Genomic DNA, 22982 nt, shown 5'->3' with positions numbered 1-22982 from the left:
ATGCTAGGAGCTCGAAAACTCATGCTTGACCAAGACGCGACAAACGAGATCTAAGGATTGGAAGGAAGTCGCAGGGTATTACGGGTAAGCGGGAGGAGCTTGGAGCTCGGATCTCTAGCTTGGAAAGCTGCCGGCTCGGATCCAGGTCGGATCCGATACCCACAGGTTGTTGACCAAATTAAGTTAACTACTTCAGATTTTCAGTTTTAACATCATTAGGAAGATTCTAAATGTTTAAATACTTGGGATCAACAGTTCAGAGTAATGGTGAGTGTGGAAGAGAGGTGAAGAAGAGAGTACAGGCAGGATGGAGTGAGTGGAGAAGAGTGTCAGGAGTGATTTGTGACAGACTAGTACCAGTAAGAGTAAAAGGGAAGGTCTACAAGAGGGTAGTGAGACCAGCTATGTTATATGGGTTGGATACACTGGCACTGACAAAAAGGCAGGAGTCAGAGCTGGACATAGCAGACTTGAAGATGTTAAGATTTGCAGTGGGTGTGACGAGCGTGGACAGGATTAGGAATAAGAATATTAGAAGGTCAGCCCAGGTTGGAAGGTTTGGAGACAAAGCCAGGTAGGCAAGATTACATTGGTTTGGACATGTGCTGAGGAGGGATGTGGAGTATAATGGGAAAAAGATGCTAAGGATGAAGCTGCCAGGTAAAAGGAAAAGAGGACAGCTTAAGATAAGGTTTATGGGTGTGGTGAGAGAGGACATGCAGGTGGTTGGTGTTACAGAGCAAGATGCAGAGGACAGGAAGAAATAGAAACAGATGATCCGCTGTGGTGACCCCTAATAGGAGCAGCCGAAAGACGAAGAAGAAATAGGAAGATTCTGAGAATGAAGCCAAACAAATCAAGTGACCCAGAAGCAGCAGCCATAGATGAAGTATCACAATGTCATAAGAAAACTTCAAGGCAAGTTTACTTAAAAAGGCCTTCAAAGAATTCTTCACCTCAGAAGAAAGAAGGTTAATCCCAGAATTTTCAAATTCTTAACAGATGGAAGCAAAAACATTAATGTGTGGACCTTGTAATGTAGAATTCTTAATGTTAAAATGGAAGAAGAAACTTCCAAAATTTGTCAAACTCTTTCTCAACCTAGTCATAGATAATGGGATTAGCATTACCAATTTGTCTAGCAGAAGTCGTCTGCTTATGTTTAGAAAGCAACTTAAAGAGTCTGATGCACCCTATATGACCTGTCAGTTTCCTACAGGCAGGAGGCAGGCAGCAAGGTAAACTAGAAGCTGCAAGAAAAACACTCAAAGTAGATAAAGGAAGAACAGCTGCAGACTTGGGAACATCCAGCTATAACAAATCAGAATACATGTTGTGGGAAATAGGAAATTCACTGTGGTCAGACAGAAAGCTCTCCTTCATTTTAGATAAAGTCTCAGAAAAAAAAAGTGTCTTCATGAAGGAAACCTGAAGAAAACCTTTCTTCAGTATCAGACACCTTAGGCTGAGAAGAATGTTCTGAAGCACCATATTCTCCTTTCAAGCCCTGCTCTTCTAGGTGAATCAGGATCAGAAAATGAGGTAACACTTTTCCAGTTCTTCTCTAAAGAGGTAGTAGGAAGAAAAAAGTTGAAATTACCTCTCTAGCAAATCCCAGGAATTCTTCTGTGCCCATAGAAACAGAAAGAGAAGCAGAAGTAATTTTATTTCTCTTTGTTCTCTTTTCCACAGAAATTCCTTGAAAAAGATAAAACTCTCAGCAGGCATACTAATTCAGGGCTCAGGCTCCCTTTCTTGACTATGTGAAAGACTTCACCTGCCCCTTCCCCAAAAACTGACAAAAATAATTCTCTTATGCCCATGAAGGGCATCTCTAGAGTCCCAAAGGACATGTCTATCCCCTGGCCATGGCTGTAGGTGCTTCACCAGAGTGACCAGAGGAGGAGCTGTCTGAGGAACTAATTTATCAACAACAGAGTTAACCATCAGAAGCTAAGGCACAACTGGAGCTGGCATGACACCCAGGGACTCCTTCGCTTCTTTCCTTTTGCAAACAGGAGAAGGAAGAACTGTGGAAACCAGTAACTACTCCATGGGTTCAACCAAGAAGGAAACACTTAAGGTGGATAGCAGAGCCTGAATAAACCATTAAGCCAAAAGGCAGTTCTGAGGTACACAAACTACAGATAATCCCCTAAAGCACAATATCCTGGCCCATAACACACACAAAACATATGTAAACATGTAGGAAATAATGTGAAAAAAGTATATTTTACACAGTTTTGAGCATTCACACAAATCTTTCCTGAATGAGCAGTGACAGCCCGAAACAGGTAAGTGCCCTAACAAAACTAATACATCTGACAGAAAAAAACCCCACAAATTTTCCTCAGAAAAAACTGCCCAGTCTGAAGGATTACTAGCAAACTGACAGTTTCACAAGGTCTTCTGAAGAAGCACACTTCAGCAGCAGGTGAGCTCTAAGGATTTTGGCACTCCATCTATCTGTCCCACAGCGGCAACTGTGAGATATGAGAGTTACCAGGCATGACAACTGGGAGAACTAACAGAGGACTAATCAGGGTCAGGAAGGACAGAATAAATTTGACAAGATTCACAAGTGCCAATATTGTGACTGGCTCCTAAAAGAAAATACTGAAGGTGAAAGTTCTCTGGGAAAAATCTAATATACTCAAAAGCATATGTTAGTAACTGCATCCACGAACACCATTAGAAACTGTCATTACCATGCATAACATATAATAAAAAGAAAATTTGTACTCTTGTCAATGATCAAGGCTGAAGAAGTGGCCAAGAAAATATCAAAGCACAATAAATTACCTGTTTCCTCATTTATTATTTTTTGTTGCCAGACGTAGAGTGCATAGTGCACACTTCAACAGCTCAGGAAACTGTCTAATGACCACGGTATGAGACCACATCCACACACTTAAAGAAAAACTTTAATGCTGAAAAAGATCATACCAACAGAAGCGAATCCACCTTTAGTCATTTCTAATTCATATAATGAATTCTTGCAACAAAGATCCTAATGATAGATATCAAGGAAACATTAAAAAAGCCCAACAATCCAGGTAATCATATTTTTAATACTTTTATATAAAGAATCCATCAATTACTGCCACAAGAGCAGTTACGCAACTCAAGCACTACACTCTACACAATATGAACTAGGCTAATGACCACAAAGGCCTTTTTAAGCCTAGCCATACATCCCAAATCTCTGACAAGGTCTGGTATCTTTGAAAAGTGTGAAGATGGGCTTTGAAAATTAAACATTTACAAGCAAGGGCCTAGGAGATGAACCATTTACAGGCTGCCTGTGTCCATTAATAGGTGCCAAGCCAGCAATGAATTTTCTGGTTCCCCATCCAAATGTCCATTTTACACTTGCATTGGCTTAGAGAGGAACTCTGCTTAAGATGGATGCAGAGCCTGCTCCAAGAGAAGGGGCAGTCTCGAAGATACACACCTGTCTCTCCAGCACGTCTTACTTGTATCAAAGGGAAGGTTTAAGTCTTTAGAACTGGTAATTCTGTTGTTTGTTTGCAGACATGCTGAAATTTTATCAGGGGTGATGTCTGATCATGCTTTGTATGCCTGACATAGATCTTCACTTAACAACCTGTAAGAGACAGAATACAGGGATAGGGCTATGAGGCGGTCTGCATAGGACACGTTACTTACACTCTGTATTCTTTTAGTGAACAACCTCTGTGGATGTTTAAATTGTTCGCTGTGGTACATTAGGTACATATCAAAGGTGGCAATCTGGCCAATCTCAGTGATGGGTCTGATGCATGTGAACACAGTGGAGAATGACCCTTCATGGACGTACAGGCCATACCTTTCTTTACAAGTTGCATGATAGAGAATGATTTTCAAACTACTGCAGACATGTGATGGTCAAAGGCTAGACTACTGTCTATCACCAAGTCCCCGACTACTGGGTTTACTCTTACGGGTGTATTTTCAATATGATAGTTACAAGGGGTAGATGTCTTCTTAAAGGATACTAGTATGAATATCTTAGTATTTCGTTTTAATCCATGTTTCTGACACAAGTTATTTGTCTGCGTAACCCCTTCCTGCAAAATGTACAGTTGTGTAAGAACTTACCATAACTGTAGATATCTTTCTCTAAACTGTTGCAGTATTCCTTACAATAGGGATCTCCTGCTATACCAAAGCCTTTAGGTTTCTTAAGGTATGTCATACGTCACACGTATGCCCCCCACATATAACGTAGGACATAAAGGTGATACCCTCAGAACTGACAGCCACAGTAGGAATGTCAGCCCAAGGAGATAGATGTAATAAGTACATCTAGAAGAGAAAAAAACGAGGGGGGGTGACTACTGCAACAGAGAAGAGAAGGACATCTACCGTTACGCTAAGTTCTTATACAACTGTACTATGTCCTTCCATTTCACTGTTCATATGTTCATAGGTTCATAGATTAGTACTAAGCTAACTGCCCTTGCAAGCCATTTTAAGCCTAGCCAATTATCCCTTGTGAGACTCTAACCCTGCTCCTTGTGTTTATAAGGCAAACACCTTAACCATTAGGCTACTCTCCCACCTGTATTCCTTACAATAGGGAGAATTCAAAAGCTCAAAAAAAAAGAAAGGGAGGAGGAAGGACCAGCAGAACTCTACAGAAGTCCATGAAGAATGGCCCTAGCAAAGCCGGTGCTGGTAAATGTATGCACTGAAGTCCAGGAAGCTCCCTCAAGAACAGCGTTAGTATCCAAATACTTGGAAAAAAGCACAAGAAGAAGCTAAAACCCTAGTAGACTGAGCCTTAAAGTACAGTTTTGTACCTACCATAAATATAGATGTTAGAGTGTAAATACTGCTGCAGTCATTACACTTGGGTTATCCTGCCGTCAGGCGGGTCCCCAGTCGGCTTGAGTTCCAAAGTCTTGGTCCGGCTTCGGTTGCTGTCGCCTCTTCCCTGACGTCAGTGCGCCAGGGGTATACAAGATGCAGCCAATGCCATTTTCTTTAGTTTTTCTTGCCCCAGATGTCAGGTGCCCCCAAATAGGTAGGCAATTCAAATTGCTAGTAAAATATACAAAAGAAAAGCAAACAACCATTTTTAATTACCAGCAAATACTCCCCATAGGTAATAAAGGGTAGATGACCTAGGTACGTACCAGAAAATAAGAGGGGAAGGAGGGAGGGTAACCTGGACTGCAGCAGTGTTTACACTCGAACATCTATATTTATGGTACGTACAAAACTGTACTATGTTCATCATGTTACACTGCTGCAGTCATTACACTTGGGTGGAATCCCAAAGCTGAGGTAGGGAGGCTGGATCTATAAGGCATTAGGGGTGGCTATAAGGCCCTGCAGCACAGCAGTGGTGAAGCCAGCTCTGGATTTGGAATATAAAGGCAAATGGTAATGTTTGGTGAAGGTACGCACAGAATTCCATGTTGCTGCTTCCAAAATATCCTTGGTAGGCAGTTGATGTGGCTGTTGCCCTGGTGGAGTGAGATTTAATGCTGCTAGGTACAGGTTTCCCATGGTGGGTATAGCAAAAACGTACACAGTGTGCTATCCATTTTGAAATAGTCTGTTTTGAAATGGCTTTTCCCTGTGCTCCTGCAGCATATGCTACCAATAATTGCTCAGATTTTCTGAAAGCTTTGGTTTTGTCCAAGTAGAAGCGTAACTGTCTGTGAATATCCAAAGAATCTAGTAGTCTCTCCCCTTTGTTCTGTGGTTTTGGATAAAAAGTTGGTAAGTGAACAGTTTGGTTTAGAGCCACACTTGATACCAACTTTGGCATAAACGTAGGGTTAGTTCTTAAAGACACCCTGTCCTGGTGGAAGTTGAGGAAAGGTTCCACTGCCATTAGTGCCTGTAATTCTGAAACTCTTCTTGCTGATGTTATTGCCAGTAGCAGAGCAGTCTTCCAAGAGATGTATTTTAATTCTGCTGTGTTAGCTGGCTCAAAAATAGGTAAAGTTAATTTTTCCAAAACAAAGTTGAGGTCCCAAGTTGGTGTAGGTGCTCTACGGGGCGGTTTCATGTTTTTAGCCCCTCTGAGGTACGGTTTGAGCAAAGGATTAGAAAAAAATTGGTGGATCCGTGTTGTAATGAGCAGAAATGGCTGAGGCGTAGATCTTGATGGATGAGAAGGAGAGGCCCTTGTCCAGCATCTCAGTTAAGTATTGAAGTATCTGAGGAATGTTTGGGACAAGAGGGTCAAAGCTGTGCGCTTGGATCCAGGCACAGAATCTCTTCCATTTGTCTGAGTAGGCTTTCCTGGTGCTAGGCCTTCTTGCCTCCAGAATGACATCCATAACAGCTTTGGAGAGAGGCAATGCTTTCTTGGCTAAGGAATTTTCCATGCAGCTAGATTTAAGGTCTTTAGCTGGCTGTGAAGTATCTGATTGTTGGGCTGTGTTAACAACTCTGGGATTTGTGACAAAATCCAGGGTGGTTCTTGTGCCAAGTTCTTTAAGATTGGGTACCAGTGCTGGCATGGCCAGTCTGGTGCAATCAGGATCATCTTTGGCTCTTCCTGCCTGGCTTTTATGAGTACCTTTGGAAGGAGAGGTAAAAGAGGGAAAGCGTATACTTGAAGCTTTTTCCAGCTGAATGAGAGGGCATCCACTTTCCATGCTTGTGGATGGTAGCTCCTTGTGCAGAACTTCTGTAATTGGCAGTTCATTGGGGATGCAAACAGATCTATGTCTGGCCTCCACCATTTTTGTGTTATCATTCTGAATATTTGTGGGCTCAATTCCCATTCGTGGGGATCCATGATGTTTCTGCTTAGGTTGTCTGCTAGTGTGTTTTTCTCTCCTGGCAGGAATTGTGCTTGCAGATTAACTTGGTAGTTTAAAGCTGTGTTCCACAAGGTCATGGCTAGTCTGCAGAGGGGGTAGGAGTGTGTGCCCTCTTGCTTGTTTATGTACCACATAACTGTGGTGTTGTCTGTCTTTAGTAGTAATTGTCCTGGATACAGCAGGTCATTGAAAGATATAATTGCATTTTGTACAGCTAGCATCTTTTTGATTGATGTGGAGATGTCTTTGCTCTGTGGGCCATTCGCCCTGAATACATTTTCTGCCATGAATGGTAACTAAAAACTGGTAAACCAAAACACAAACAAGCGAACTTCCCAGACAAGACTCCTTTAATCTAAAATGGTAAGTGCTTTCATTGGCTATAATACATGCCAGCTTCCTCAGACCAACACTTAAAATTAAAACACAGTTTAAATAACCAACCAGTCCTTTTAAATACATTTCAAGCAACTTCAGACAAGACTCCTTTAATCTAAAATGGTAAGTGCTTTCATTGGCTATAATACATGCCAGCTTCCTCAGACCAACACTTAAAATTAAAACACAGTTTAAATAACCAACCAGTCCTTTTAAATACATTTCAAGCAACTTAATCAATGTGTTAATTGCTTAAATACTTGTGACCATGTGATCAACTACTTTTTAAAAACTTTTCCTAAAACATCCTTCTAATAAAAACATAAACATACTGCTGAACCAAGACTTTGCAATCGACTATTCAAAGTGCAAACTTACAAAACCATATATCTACAAATATAAAATAATATATGAAAAGATAAAAAAGATATAAAAAGATATATTCAAAAATTCTAGACCTAAGCTGAATTAAATCTATGCATTTACATCAATATAAGCAGGCTTAACAAAGGTAAAAAAGTTGGGCTCCATCAAAATACTACACCACTGTCTTCCAAAAAGACAAAATAAAACCATTATGTGTTGAAAGCTCTAAAAGTATTACTAATTACCCCAACCATGACCTACTCAATTCAACTAGAGCCTCTTATACCCTTTATTTGTTGGTGTCAGTGTTAATCACTTCATTATATTCATCTATTCAGGGTTTTCTTTTTGAGAAGGCATTTTATAGATATTTGTTCATTAAGCCCAGGGCACAAATATGCTGTAGTGTGAATCTGCCACTCCAATTCCGCCTCCTCAAGCCTAAGTTGCCATGCCCCTCCACTAATACTAGGTTCTATCTTTTGCAAGACAATAAACCTAAATCTATGCTCCGGACATGTCGTGACATGTCTTGCAAGGGCATTAGTGCTTGTTAACCTATCAATACTATATTGGTGCTCATAGACCCTTTGTTTAAATTTACGCTCGGTCTTACCAATATAGAATGCTTCGCAGCGGGTGCAAGTTGCACATTATACAACTCCTTGGGAGTCACAAGAAAAATGACCCCAAATTTTGTAAGTTCGATCTCTGATGGTAATACTATTAGTAGTGTTAATAAACTTACATTGAGTACATCTACCACACTTAAAAGTACCCTGTTGACCCCGGGGCACTTTCATTATTCTCTCAACCAAGTACTTTAGATTAGGGCCCCTTCTATATGTTATAGATAACCTTGGACCTAGTTTTTAAAGGGTATAAGAGGCTCTAGTTGAATTGAGTAGGTCATGGTTGGGGTAATTAGTAATACTTTTAGAGCTTTCAACACATAATGGTTTTATTTTGTCTTTTTGCAAGACATATTAGGTACAATGGTGTAGTATTTTGATGGAGCCCAACTTTTTTACCTTTGTTAAGCCTGCTTGGATTGATGTAAATGCATAGATTTAATTCAGATTAGGTCTAGAATTTTTGAATATATCTTTTTATATCTTTTTTATCTTTTCATATTTTTTTTATATTTGTAGATATATGGTTTTGTAAGTTTGCACTTTGAATAGTCGATTGCAAAGTCTTGGTTCAGCAGTATGTTTATGTTTTTATTAGAAGGATGTTTTAGGAAAAGTTTTTAAAAAGTAGTTGATCACATGGTCACAAGTATTTAAGCAATTAACACACTGATTAAGTTGCTTGAAATGTATTTAAAAGGACTGGTTGGTTATTTAAACCGTGTTTTAATTTTAAGTGTTGGTCTGAGGAAGCTGGCGTATTATAGCCGGTGAAAGCGCTTACCATTTTGGATTAAAGGAGTCTTGTTCTGGGAAGTTCGCTTGTTTGTGTTTTGGTTTAACATTTTCCTGCCATGTGTGCTCCCCAGGCGTAATCCGATGCATCTGTTGTCAGTATCTGCCTGGCTGTGGGTAGAGTAAAAGGCTGTCCCTTGTTGAGGTGACAAGCTTGAGCCCACTAACGAAACTCCTGTTGAAGGCAAGGAATTAGTGGTATAACTGTTTCCAAACTTTGACAGTGTTGGGACCATACACTCTTTAGGTACCATTGTAGTTTCCTCATATGCAGTCTGGCATATGGAATTAGTAGTATGCAAGACGCCATGTAGCCCAAGGCCTGCAGAATTTTTCTTGCAGGGAGTTGGGTTTTTGTTGCCATTAAATAAAAGTATTGAGTCAGTTGTCCTTGCTTGTCTGGCATGAGATAAGCCATCTGGGCCATTGTGTTCAAGCTGGCACCCAGGAATATTATCTGTTGTGAGGGCACTAGTTTTGATTTCTTTTCATTTACTGTGTACCCCAGGCAACTTAATAACTTTTTTATGTACGCCAGATGCTTTAGAAGAATGTCCTTGCTCTCTGCTTGAATCAGGCAGTCGTCCAGGTATGGATAAATTTGAATTCCTTTTTGCCTGCAAAATGCAATTACTGGTGCCAGGCACTTTGTGAAGACTCTGGGCGTAGCAGATAAGCCAAAGGGCAGTGCAGAGAATTGATAGTGCATTGAACCAGCTAGAAATCTGAGGTATCTTCTGCAGTTTTGACTGATAGGGATGTGCAGGTATGCCTCTTTGAGGTCCAAAGTCAAGAGCCAAGCTTTCTTGCCCAGCATGGGAAGAAGCTGCTGTAGTGTCAACATTTTGAATTTCGGAACATCCAGGTAAGTGTTCAGAGTAGAAAGGTTCAGAATGGGTCTCCAGGCTTTGTCCTTTCTGGGAACCAGAAAGAGTCTAGAGTAAAATCCTTGTCCTTGCTCTTGTGGTGGTACCTTCTGAATAGCTCTCATGTCCATGAGTGCTGTAATTTGTTTTTGAGCCTCTGCCCATTGATTTGGTGGCAGATTCGGCATTCCTTTTAACCTTGGCAGAGTGTGAAAGTGGAACCTGTAACCTTGAGATATGATGTTGAGAACACATTTGTCTTTGGTGATGCAATGCCAATTGTGATAGAAAAGTGCCAGTTTTCCTCCTAAGGGGGCTGCCAAGAGAGAGCTGTTTGGAAGCTGTAGTGGAAAGTCATTAAGGCTGCTTTTTATAAGGTTGAGGCCTGTCTTCCCCTTCTTTCTGGCCTGGTGTAAGGGCCTTGTGCCTGACCTCTACCTCTTAGACGTCTATATCTGCCCCTTTGAGGTCTGTCTGTGACTGGAAAGGACCAATTCTTTGTTGGCCAATTTCTGCTACAACAAGGAGGCTGAACCTGTAAGAAATCCCACAGTTTGCATAGATTTTGCCTGATCCTCCATCGTTTTTAATAACTCCTCTGCCTTAACTCAAACACATCCCGCTGCAAAGGTGCATCCGGTAATTTGGCTTTAACATGATCTGGTAACATATGTTCTTTTAACCAAGCATGCCTTCTAATGACAGAGCCTGTAACTGCTGCTCTACAGAAGGCCTCTAAGAAATCAAACCCACATTGCAAAGTATGTTTTCCTACTTGTTCAGCTGCATGCAATAAATCCTGCATTTCTTTTAAATTAGGAGGAATCTGGAAGCATCTTTTGTTCCAACTGAGACATTAAAAATTGCTGATATTTTAGCATGTGAAACTGGAAATTCAAGGCTCTCATTGCTAAAGTTGAAGACTTATATACCTTCTTTCCCCATCTGTCTAATGCTCTGGAATCTCTGTCAGAGGGAACTGGGTTTTTTGCTGATGAGGCCTTAACCCTTTGGGTCCCTGAGAAATAGTTTCAGAGTCAGCAACAGGGCTTTTGTACAGAAATTTGTGAGAGTCAGGGACTCTGTAATATCTATCCTGTTTGGCTGGGGGTAAGGAGTCAGGGTTTAAGCTGGATTCAGAGTACACATCATCCACAATATCTAATACTGGCGGGATAGCAAGGGGTCTGTGCTGAGGCAACAAAAGGAAGTCTCTGAGCCTTTTCTTGGATTCTGAGTAATCCTGGCCTTCCCAATGGAAATGTTCCCTCTGGTATGTAAGGTCTCCCCAAAGGAGTAGTCCTCAGGCGGAGAGGCTGATGGAATAGATTCCTCAGCATCAGAATCCTCATAAGGAGGTAAGGAATATCCTAGGTCTGAGGATGGGTCTGAGAAAATGGACACCTGGTCAGAAGACTCAGTCTGCATCTTGTCTGGGCCTTTTATCAGGAGGGGGATGGGACCCCCTGATCAGGGTTGATTAGGTCTTCGGCCATTTTTAGCATTTGATTCTTAGGCATGGAAGCCCGGCCTGGAGAATGCTGAGTCTGTTTCTTAGCTTTTAAGGGGGACTTAGACTTAACAGAGGGTTTAACGGTTAACCGGGTAGGTCTGAAAACACCCTCTGTAGCTTTGGATTGCTCAGCTACTTCAGTTCCCTCTGAAGGGTTAGGTTAGATAAGCTGAATACCTAGTGCGCCCGAAGGCCCAGCCAGCTCCACGTGGGAGTCGGAGGCGGTCTGTGGTTTTGTGGAAGCGGTCGTCAGGGGCTGCGTAGGCGCCTCGCTGAAAACTGAAGAACCAGCGACCAGCCTAGAAGAGGCCTCGTCATCAGTTTTGGGCCTCGAATGCCTGTCCTTGTCTTTGCGTTTTTTATGTACACCGGTCGTTGGAAGTTCCGACGGCATGGTGTAATTTGAATTTTCTGCCAAAATAATGTTGGGCAAAATCAAATTGACGTTTAATAGTGCGCGTGTTAAACCTAGCACAAAACCGACAACCAGTGACGTTGTGGTCTGGGCCTAGCCATGGAATACAATAGGAGTGGAAATCCTTTTGAGGTATTTGCTTCCCACAAGAAATACAGTTATTAACTTTTACTGACATCGGTCTGAGGCAAGAAAAAGTTTCCCCAACGGGGTACTCAGCTTTTTTAGAAGACTTTGGTTCTGGATTCAGAATGAAAATCTCAGAAGTCGGCCGATTGGCACTTGCGAACTGCCTCTGCTTCGGGCACCGCACGGCAAGAAAGACTGAAGAAAATGGCGTCGGCTGCATCTTACATACCCCTGGCGCACTGATGTCAGGGAAGAGGCGACAGCAACCGACACCGGACCAAGACTTTGGAACTCAGGCCGACTGGGGAACCGCCTAACGGCAGGATAACCCAAGTGTAGTGACTGCAGCAGTGTAACACGATGAACATCAGAAAAGACTTTTGCCATGAAAGGAATTAACAAAAAGAAATGGTTTTAGGAATCCAAAAACAAATACCTTGCTTGGAAAAAGCCAATTCTAAGGATCTAGGACGAAAGCAAAGAACTGATCAGATTTATGAAAAGTCTTAGTCTTACCCAAATAAAATCAGAGTTGTCTATGCACATCCAAAGTGTGGAGCACCTTCTCACTAGCAGACTGAAGAGAAGGAAAAAAGGTGGGCAAATGAATAGACTGATTAAGAGACAACTCATTCGCCACTTTGGGCATAAAAGGAGGATTAGTACGAAGGGACACCCTATCCATATAGAGTACTAAAACAGGACAAGCCATAAGGGCTTGAAGCTCAGACAGCTGTCTGGCAGAAGTAAGAGCTAACAAAAGTATAGCCTTCCAAGAACAATGCTGTAAGGAAGTTGAAGCTGCAGGCTCAAAGGAGCCTGGGTCAGTTTTTCCAAAACAAAATTAAGAACCCATGGGGGAGGGACAGGCTTCCTTGGAGGCCTAATATGAAGGAAGGCTTTAAGAAGCTGTTTAGCCTCAAATCTAGAAGCTAAAGGAGGTGATAAAGGCAGATAAGCACAAATAGCTGATAAGTGGACCTTAACAGAAGAATAAGCCAATCCAGCATTCAGCAGTTCACACAGTAAGACAGAACCAAAGGAACATCCACATAAAGTGGATCCAGGTTATGAAAAAGGCACCAAAAAGAAAATCTCTTCCATTTGGATAAGGAGGATTTCTTAGCTGTAGGCTTCCCGGCCTCCTGCAGGACCTTAAGTGCATCCTCAGAAAAAAGGGTGTCTGTATAGAATTAAAATCCTACCACCCACGGTGTCAGTTGAAGAGTGGGCAAGTGGGGATGGATGACAGATCTCTTGTCCTCTGTGAGTAAGTCTACTCTGTGACAGGTAACTTGTGAAGACTGCCTTTGGCTAAATGCAGAAGGAGGAACCAATGTTGTCTGAGCCAAAAAGGAGCCACCAGCAAGATTTTGTGAGCATACTGTTGCATATTTAACAGGACTTTTGGAATGAGAGGAAGGGGAGAGAAGGCATAAAGAAACATCCCTTTCCAGGAAAACAGTGGGCGTCCAGCTTCCAGACCAGAGGACCTGGGACTCTGGCACAAAATACAAGAAGTTGTCTGTTCAGAAGAAAGGCAAAAGATCCACTTGAGGAATATCTAACTGGTGGACAATGTCCAGAAATACATTCCTGTAAAGCATCAAAGGATCACAGGAGGTTACTAAGCTAATGGCCCTGGGGTCCTTACAAGCCTATCCCAAAAAGGAAACCTCAATCAGCACTTTTTGCTCCTGTCAGTGAGGGACACAGGTGAAACCCCCCGAGACAAATCTGCAGTTTCCCATCCACTCATCAAGGTTGCGCTTGAAGAGGGTCAGTGACGTACTTTGAAGTATGTGGGAAGAGTCTATTCCAGGGATGGGGCAGCCTCAGTGAGACAAACCTGTCTCTCCAGCAGGTTTTCTTAATGTCGTATATTAGATTTAGGCCTTTCAATCAGGTAATGCGCAAGGAGTTAGACTTATGGATATGGAGCATCTCTAGTAGGGCAGGGTCAGAGATTGCCTTGTAAGCGAGACACAGATCACCTCTAAGAAATCTGTACGATACTGAGTACAGTGATAGTGATTTCAGCCTGTCCACAAAGGACAGGTCTTGGAGACCATGAATTCTCTTTGTGAGGTACTTCTGTGGCCTTTCCAGTTGGAGCAGGTGTTTGGAGAGTACATACCAAATGGGGCATTGTACTCAATTATTGGCCTAATGAGGGAGGTGTACACAGAGGTAATGACCTCATTTTTTCTGGATGCAATCCCTTTACTTATGACATGAACCAAGGAAAAAGGCTTTTCTGACCACTGCCGCTACATGACAGTCAAATGTGAGATTGCTGTCAACTGTGAGATTGCTGTCAACCTGTGTACCCAGGTCTCTCACCACAGGTTGTGTACTTAGGGGACTGTCACTTATGTGGTCAACAGTAGGGTCCGTGTTTTTGCCGAATAGTATGATAATACATTTTTTTGCATTTAACTTAAGGCCATGACTTTGGCACCAGTCATCTGTTGCTGTGAGACCCTCTTGTAGTAAGTTAACATTATCTGGAGAGTCAATGACAGCACACAACTTACAGTCGCCTGCAAACTTGGTCAGCCACAGGCCTTTTGTCTTTGCCTGAACCTCTGAGAAGAAGAATACGCCAAACAGTAGGGGTCCCAGGACAGTTCCCTGGGGAACACCACTAGTCGAAAGTAGCAGCACCTATTTTGACCTTGTGGGTCCTATCGGTGAACAAGTTGGCCACTCAACTGATGAAATGGGGATTTACACCACTCATGGGATTGTGTTATGGACCTGCTCAGAGCGTATGCCGCGATATTCTGACCTGAGGGAATGCAAACTACCTGAAGTGTCACAAGACAATCGACAGCTAACTCCCATACTAGAAATGCCAACCGGCATAGGAGCAGATCACGTCCTCCCTTGCTTGTTGACATACCACATCACTGTGGTATTGTCTGTAAACACCTTGTGAAGCCCTGGGGAGAACAGAGGATGGACGGTTTGATGCACCAGCAGAAGAGCTCTCATCTATTTGACAATGATGTGGTCTTTACTTAGTTGAGGCGACCAAGGACCCTGGACCTTTAGAGAACAAAAGTATGCTAGTCACCCCATGTCTGAAGCATCTGTGAAAAGCTCCAGAAACGGTAGAGGGGAATGAAATCGATGTCCTGGATTGAGAGCCAAATGCCGAATTCTCCACAGAAATTCCAGCTTGAGGCATGGAAGAAGAGGAACTATGAAGTCAAGGGGATGTGAATGTTAAAGCCAAACTGACTTTGGAAACCACTTACGTTTTCTCTTGTGGAGTTTGGCAAAAGGAAGTATAGGAATGGTGGCGGTCATAAAACCTAAAGCTCTCAGAAACTACCTGGCTGTGACTGAGGCCAGAGGGAGAAGGGATTGAAAGAACTAAATGAGAGTTATGGCCTTGGGAGGGAGGCAGGTATGCCAGCACTGGAACAGTCTGGATCCTGCAATCCCAGAAATACATGATGCTATGAAGCAGTCAGAAAGGACTTTAGGAAATTTATAGTGAACCCCAGGCTGTGCAAGAGAGAAATGGCAAAGTGAAAATGCTGCAGCAGAACCTCTAGAGAAGACACCTGAAAAAGGAGATTGTCTAAGTATGGAAAGACCTGTATTCCCCTTACCCTGCAAAAAAAAAAAAAAAAAAAACAGGAGCAAGGCATTTGGTGAACATGCTTGGGGCAGTAGAAAGGTCAAAGGGCAAAGCAGAGAACTGAAAAGGCCAGGAAGCAACAAAAACTTACTGAAAAGGGGATGAACAAGGATACGAACGTAAGCATCCTTAAGGTCGAGAGACACTAGATAAGTCTGAGGAAGCAGCAGAGGGAACAAAATATGAAGAAATAACATCTGAAAGGAAGGAACCTTAAGAAAATTTCTGGAGTAAAACCCCTTCCTCCTGTGAGAAGCTTGAACTTCCTGAATAGTTTCACCAAGTCAAAAGATCCTATAGCACCCCTGGAGAAAATGCCAACTGTTTCTGAGGGGGCTGAGGAATGCCCATGAAAGAGGGAACAGATTTCCAGACCATGTAGTACCCTAGGCAGATAATGGACAGAATCCAGGAATCCTGAGTAATCTTTAACTACACTGGAAGGGATAGGTAAAGAAGAATGTGGCTGAGAAAAACAGGATAGTCTAACAGCACCTAGTTTGTCAGGAAAAGGAAATTTCTGTGTCACGGGAGTCTGGGTAGCTTTAGGAGGAGAAGCCTGTTTCACAACTGTTTTACCTTTGGGAGAGGACGAAATTGCCAACATACAAATGCCGGCTTATTAGGGTAATTCCTTTGAAATTTAGGCACAAGAGAGACAAAAACAAGTTTTAATTCCTGTAAAGCCTTGCCCTTATCCTGAAGGGACTTAAACAAATCAGCAGCAGTAGCACCAAATAAGTGTTTGCTATCCAGAGGAGCATCCATCAACTTAGCCTTAATATCAGGCAAAGGCTGAAGCAGATGCCAGGAATATCTCATCACACAACCAAAAGCAGCAGCTCCAGAAGATCTATTGCATAATAACTGCACTTAAGAGAATAGCGAGCCACTTGAGAAGAAGTCAATAACAAGGAGAGAGCAGAACTCTCCCTCAGAATCCTGAAAGTCAGAAATTACCTGAGAAGCCTGAGAAAGAAGAGCCAAAATATATCCTGACATATGGGTCTGATAATTGACAGACCTAAAAGCAAGGGTAACTGAGGTATAAACCTTCTTATCTAGCCTTTCCATAATGCTGTTATCTTTAACAGCCAGAAGTAATTCTATAGAAGGGAGCAACTAAGATGGCTTGTCAGATGCCACAAACACTACAGAGGGTTCAGCAGAAAGACATTTATCGAGAAATTTGCAGTCATAAGGCACTTTACAAAAACCTGTCAAGTTTTTTGGGGGCAGGAGGCTAGGAGTTTGCAGCCTGAGATGCAGCAGAAAAGACATTCAAACAAGGCAACCAAAACAGGAGGAACAGCAGAAGGTCTAGGAGAGTCCACATGCAGAAACCCGTAATACTTTTCTGAAAATCTGAAACCTGAACATAATCCCATTTAAAAAATTCCAACATTCTGGAAATTGTGTCCCCAAAGGAAATCTCCTCAAAAGGAGTGTCAGGACTAGTGGACTCCTCTTCCTTAGATCCACAGTCTATGGGAGTACAGAATCAAGGTGGAGCATGAACAAAAACTCCTTGAGTAGACGTCAGGGCCATAAGTGCATTAAACAACCCCAGAGTGCAATTCTGCTATTCACTCTGAGGGTTCTTACAAGCAGGAGAAACATGTTTTGTTTCTTTCTCAACGAGGCGTTCACCTTGTAAAAGTTAGAAGGCTCAGACCCCGGACGGCAATCTACAATGGTAGTTAGTACTTCATCAGATTTTGGTGAGGGAGGACCACCACCCAAGGTCCTTCTGTAATAATCAGCATCAGTTCCCCCTGAACATCTGATACGGGTATTTACAAGGCCTTCAGGAATGTGCATGAAGTCAGATCCATGCTGGCCGCCAAAGCAGTCGTGCCAGGCTTTCACTAGCCTCGGGAGAAATGTCCAATGGAGGGAATACAGAAGAAGAATTAGACAGATTTCTTTACCTACTTCTTCGCAGACAGCTGACCCTCGGAGTGGGACATTATTTCCATAGTGTCTTTTGCTAAAAGCTTTATACGTTGGTTCTCTACATATAGGGCCCAAAGAGGAAAGCTGATTATGCAGATTATTTGGGACGAAAGCCTGACAAATGGAATGGGACATATGGTCGTGGGAAGCACAGTGACCAAACAAACACTGCTCATGACTATCTTTATGGGGAGTTTGTCTCTCACACTGGCATTCACCCTTTCTAGATGACATGAACCACACAAGCAACAAAACAAAAGTAAAAAAAGATAACTGCAAAAACCCCAATGGGATACTTATCTGAAAATGGCTTGGTGAACCAGCAACTAAATGAGCATTCAGACTGACTATCAAAAGATGGTGTTCAGCCTGGTGGCAAAGAAGTTTTGAGGATGGAACATCCGGACATCACCTTTATGCTCTACATTATACATGGGCAGTATACGTATGAAGTACAGCGTACCTTAAGCAACCTAAAGGCTTTTGTATACTGGCCAGAAGTTGGGCCAACCTTGGCAGGGAATCCCTATTGTAAGGAATACTGCAACAGTGAAGTGGAAGGACATTGTTAGTGTTAGTGGGGGAATTCCACTACAGCTTCTAATTTACAATCATCTGCACCTTTAATCAGCCAGAGGCCCTTGACATTGCCCTTGACCTCAGGGAAATAAATGCCAAAAAGGAGCAGTCCCAGGACCTATCTCTGATGGACTCCGATTCTGATTGGCCTCTTTCTATATGTGGAATCCCCAATTCCAATTTCATGGGACCCGTCTGTGAGCTAGCTGGTTATCCACTGGGTGACACAGGGACCCAACCTCTTGAGTTTGTCAACAATGCCCAATTGGGGTACTGTGTCAAATGCCTTGGTCAGGTCAAGGTAGGCAATATGAACTGTTTTCCCTCATCCACTGCTTTGGTGACCCTCTCAAAGAAGTCCACCAGGTTGAGTGGGAATGTGGGTATGATCTGCCGTTGACAAACCCAAACTGGACTGGGTCCAGTATTTGGAGGTTTCCCATGACATTATAGAATTCATTCCATAGCTTTGCATATGAGACTAGTGAGATTTATGGACTGTAGTTTGCAGGGTTTGTAGATGGCCCACAGACCAGACAATAACTGACATCAGTAAGCAGGAGTATATTTATTTGGTAATTACCTCTGTTTACTTAACGCAGCAACATTGTAACATTTAGAAATGAAAAGCACATGGCACTTTTACTTGCATGACACTAACACGCACACTGTCTTAAGATAGACAGCACAAAAATAAACATTTCAGATATCTCAAGGGATCAGGACATCGCCCCCAACTATCGAAGAGGGAATGAGAGTAAGCACCAGGACTTGTAAAAACTAGATCAGCTGCGATAAATAAAACTACATCAAAAAGCCAAAACTGATCAACTCCTGTCAACTATGCATCTCTAGTCTACAATCAAGAACTTTGATGATAACAAATTAAGTGTAAGACATACTCCTAACAATACAAAGGATTATAGTCAGTAATCCTTTATGACCTAAAATGATAAAGAATGATAACCTCAAAAACAAATCTGTAGCACTTGTCAGCATTTGCGCTAGCACAAGACAATAAAACAAATTTATGATCAAAGACCAATCATAACACTACTCAGTGTGCAGCTATAAAATAAAAAAAAATTGAAAAATGGGAAAAAGGGGTTGTGGACAAATGGATAAATTATAAGAATGAAAAAAGGACAACAACATCAGCCAACTTTTTTTTTTTTGATAATTCTTATTCTAGTTATAACACAAAGTAAACACATTTGGTCCAGGTACCTCATGTGCTTTGACATCAAATAATTACAAAAGGATTAGCAAATAAAGTACATTTCATTCAGAATCATTAAAATAATGAATGCGCTGACGGTACTGTACCATCAAAGATTCGGATTTGCATTTCTAGTATCATTCTAGCCTTATAACTGACAGGAAAAGCCAAAGCAATCCTACAATTAGGGAAAAAACTTTTACGGTACTATGTCACTTTACCTGGTAAATATAAGGTGTCATGTTTGCTGAAAGTCTACAAACAGTTTTTAAACTAGTAAGTAAGCAGACATTTTGAATGGCACCAAGTAGCATTTCAGAGTACTGCACATTTACAGCATTCATAAGTGCATAACAACAACTGTGACATTATGTCCACACTACATTTTTAAGTTCATAACAGGCATGCAAAGTACAGTGTAGTAGAAAAGTACACCCAGGGCAAGTGTCAGCTTTTAATTTCATTAAGATAATCAAGAAAAGGATTTTTTCCTGCTCATCACTATAGATATTGGAAGTGGAGACTTTCTGTAACCTTAAAAATCACACTATCACATAAATATACATCATAAGCAGTTAAGTTGCATCAGCCATATCAAAAACTTTGACATGATGGCTGCTAGAATACTGACAGAAATCAAATGTTCAACAGTAAGAAATATATGTATATGTATGTGTATATATATATATATATATATATATATATATATATATATATATATATATACACACACACACACACACACATATATATATATATATATATATATACATACATATATATATTTATATACACACACACACACACACACACACACACACACATATATATATACTTTAACTCTTTACCTGAAATGTTCTTTCACACAATCACAAGTGTTTACAACACCATAGGAAATAATCTCTTGCAAAAGAAAGGCACTACCATATACTTAAAAACTAGAAATAAATATTAAAAAATTCACCGTTTACACAGAAGTATGTCTAACTTACCTAAAACAAAACCTGTTTGGATGTTTTTTTCCTTAACTTGGGTTGCAGAGTCTGCAATGTAGGAGCACCGCCTACTGAAAGCACATGCCAAAACAGATGCCACTTTTACTCCATGATCCATCAATGCCTGGAAACAATGATGCAGAAGATGCCTGTGAAGAAACACAAAATGAAAGCTCCTGTATAAAATCTGAACTTTTCTACATTCAACTTGCTACCAAACACAAATTTAATAAGCACCTACAATTCTCTTATTCTTATATTAAGTGTCTGTCTTGCAAACAGAGAAACCAGAACTAGACATTTCCATCTCTACAACTTCCATATTAATGTAAATTTTGTGCTAAATGTAAATCTTTAAAACAACTGCTCTTTTTCATAACCTCTAATATCATTCATTAGGAGTTAAAGAAACAGACATTTGCTTACTTTTCAGTCAGAGAGCAACCTGAAATGCTGGCATAAATCAGCGTGGTTAATAGAACAATCATGATTATTTTAAGGGATTATACTCCGTGAGGCTAGGATCTAAAAAATAAAATTAAGTATTTATTTAAATCAGCTGGCTCGGCTCTTGTTTTACAGGTGACACGAGTAGACGCACTGCAGAGAGTGCAAGTTACATAAAGTCATAAAATTACAGTTATGTACTTACCATAACTTGGCATCTGTGTTATCTGTAGTCACCATTCATCACGTTAGGGTCTTGGATCAGATATCGGATCCGAGCCAGCACACTCAGAACACAGCTTAACTCAAGCTCCTCCCCTCCCACAATGCTTTGCTGCCCTACACTCCCCTCAGATCGAGTTTACATAAGGAAGGAAGACAAAGTATATAAACAAAACAAAACCTCCAAATCCAACCAATCATCAAGGAAGGGAGCTGAAGGGTGGGATTGTGATGAATGGTAACTACAGATAACACAGATGCCAAGTTATGGTAAGTACATAACTATAAATCTGATGTTATATAGTCACCATTCCTCACGTTCGGGTCAGAATCCCCCAGCTATCTAAATCCTGGGAGGCCTCAAGGAAGGACATACTGAAAAACCGTGGAGCCAAATGAAGCCCTTTCTCTAGAAGTCAAGTCCAACTTATAGTGGGAAATAAACGTGTGGGGAGAAGACCACGTTGCTGCTGCACAAATGTCATCTAAAGATTGACTATCTGCAAAGACAGTGGAAGTAGAAACTGCCCTGGTAGAATGAGCCCTCACTGGTGTAGCTAAGGCAATACCTTCTGAAGCATAAATGAAAGAAATACATTGCTAAGTCCAACGGGAAACCGTGACTTTCGAAATACCCCGCCTTTTCTATTTAAGGAGAAGGCAATAAACAGCTTCTCTGAATGCCTAAATTCTCACGTTCGATGTAAATAAAAGCAAAGTTGACGATGAACATCCAACGTGTACAGAATATATTCCCATTTACTGGAATACTTAGGGAAAAATACTGGTAGATGAATACATTGGTTGAGACTCGCTGGTAAGGCCACTTTAGGCACGAAAGATGGATCAGGCTTTAAAGACACGCTGTCCTTGTGGAAAATTAAATAGGGTGGCTTGATAGTAAGAGCTTGCAACTCAGAAACTCTCTTTGCTGAAGTAAGAGCCACTAAAAAGGTCGTCTTCCAGGAGAGAAATTTAATATCGCACGAAGCTGCAGGTTCAAAGGGTAGTTTTGTCAAAGCCTGCAGGACCAAAGTCAAATCCCATGGGGGAGGAGGATTTTTAACAGGAGGCCATAATAGAAAAAAAAAAAACATTTTAAAAAAGCTTACAGAGGTGCAGAAAATGCAGAATCACCCCCAAGGTGAAAATTCAAAATCGCTGCCAACTGTACCTTGATAGTGGAGAAACTAGCTCCTTCCTTAAAGAGAGAGGTCAAAAAGAGAAGTATTTCAGGAATAGGAGTGGAGAAGGGGTCGAAATTCTTATTCTTTGCCCAAACTGAAAACCTCTTCCATTTACTGGAATAAACTTTCCTAGTAGAAGACCTCTAGGAAGCAAGAATAATCTCCTTTATGGGTGAAGCTAGCCTGGTCTTAGCCAAAATCACTGGAAGTGTACATACCACGCTGTCAGACATAGGGTCTGAAGATTCGGGAGCAGTAGGAGGGAAGGATAAGATAGCAGATCCGGAACTGAATCAAGCACCCAGGGTGGATGCCTCAAATGAGACAGTAGGAGGGGGAACCACACCTGCCGAGGCCAAAAGGGGGCAATAGGGATCAGTTGGCTCTTGAGGCGTCTGGCTTTCTGAAGTACTCTGGAAATTAGAAGTAACGGAGAAAAGGCATACAGGAGACCCGGAGGCCAATCATGGGTGAGCACATCCCTAGGGGACTCCGCCTCGGGGGGGATCAATGCAAAGAAGTTGTTGCATTTGTGGTTGAGAGGAGATGCAAACAGATCGCAGCTCGGATAACCCCACCGACGGAAGATCTGTTGAGCCACCACTGGATTCAGGGACCACTCGTTAGGAGTAAATATAGCCCTGCTCAATTTGTCTGCCAACACGGATGCTCCGGGAATATGTGTTGCAATGAGAAAGCACCCCGTGGCCATCGCTCACTCCCAATCCCTCATGGCCTCACAGCACAGCAGATAAGAATGTGTGCCTCCTTGCTTGTTTATATACCACACAACAGCCATGCGGTCTGATAGAACTGCAATGGTCCCATGAGGAAGGCAGTCTT

General features: G+C 41.8%; 1 protein-coding gene across 2 annotated transcripts in view; it reads right to left on the bottom strand.

Annotated features, from left to right (window-relative positions):
* Positions 1-22982, bottom strand: part of APPBP2 (amyloid beta precursor protein binding protein 2) — a 1023983-nt gene that overhangs the window by 633592 nt on the left and 367409 nt on the right. For both annotated transcript variants that reach the window (XM_044054555.1, XM_044054556.1), the window contains exon 3: positions 20281-20432. In XM_044054555.1, coding sequence (XP_043910490.1) covers positions 20281-20432 — 152 coding nt within the window. The remainder of the gene's footprint in view (positions 1-20280; positions 20433-22982) is intronic.

This window comes from Protopterus annectens, chromosome 13.part0, assembly GCF_019279795.1.
Source record: "Protopterus annectens isolate FY-2018-M chromosome 13.part0, PAN1.0, whole genome shotgun sequence".
Lineage (NCBI taxonomy): Eukaryota > Metazoa > Chordata > Ceratodontiformes > Protopteridae > Protopterus > Protopterus annectens.
The sequence above is the reverse complement of the archived record's forward strand: the minus strand, read 5'-3'. Positions and strand labels throughout refer to the sequence as shown.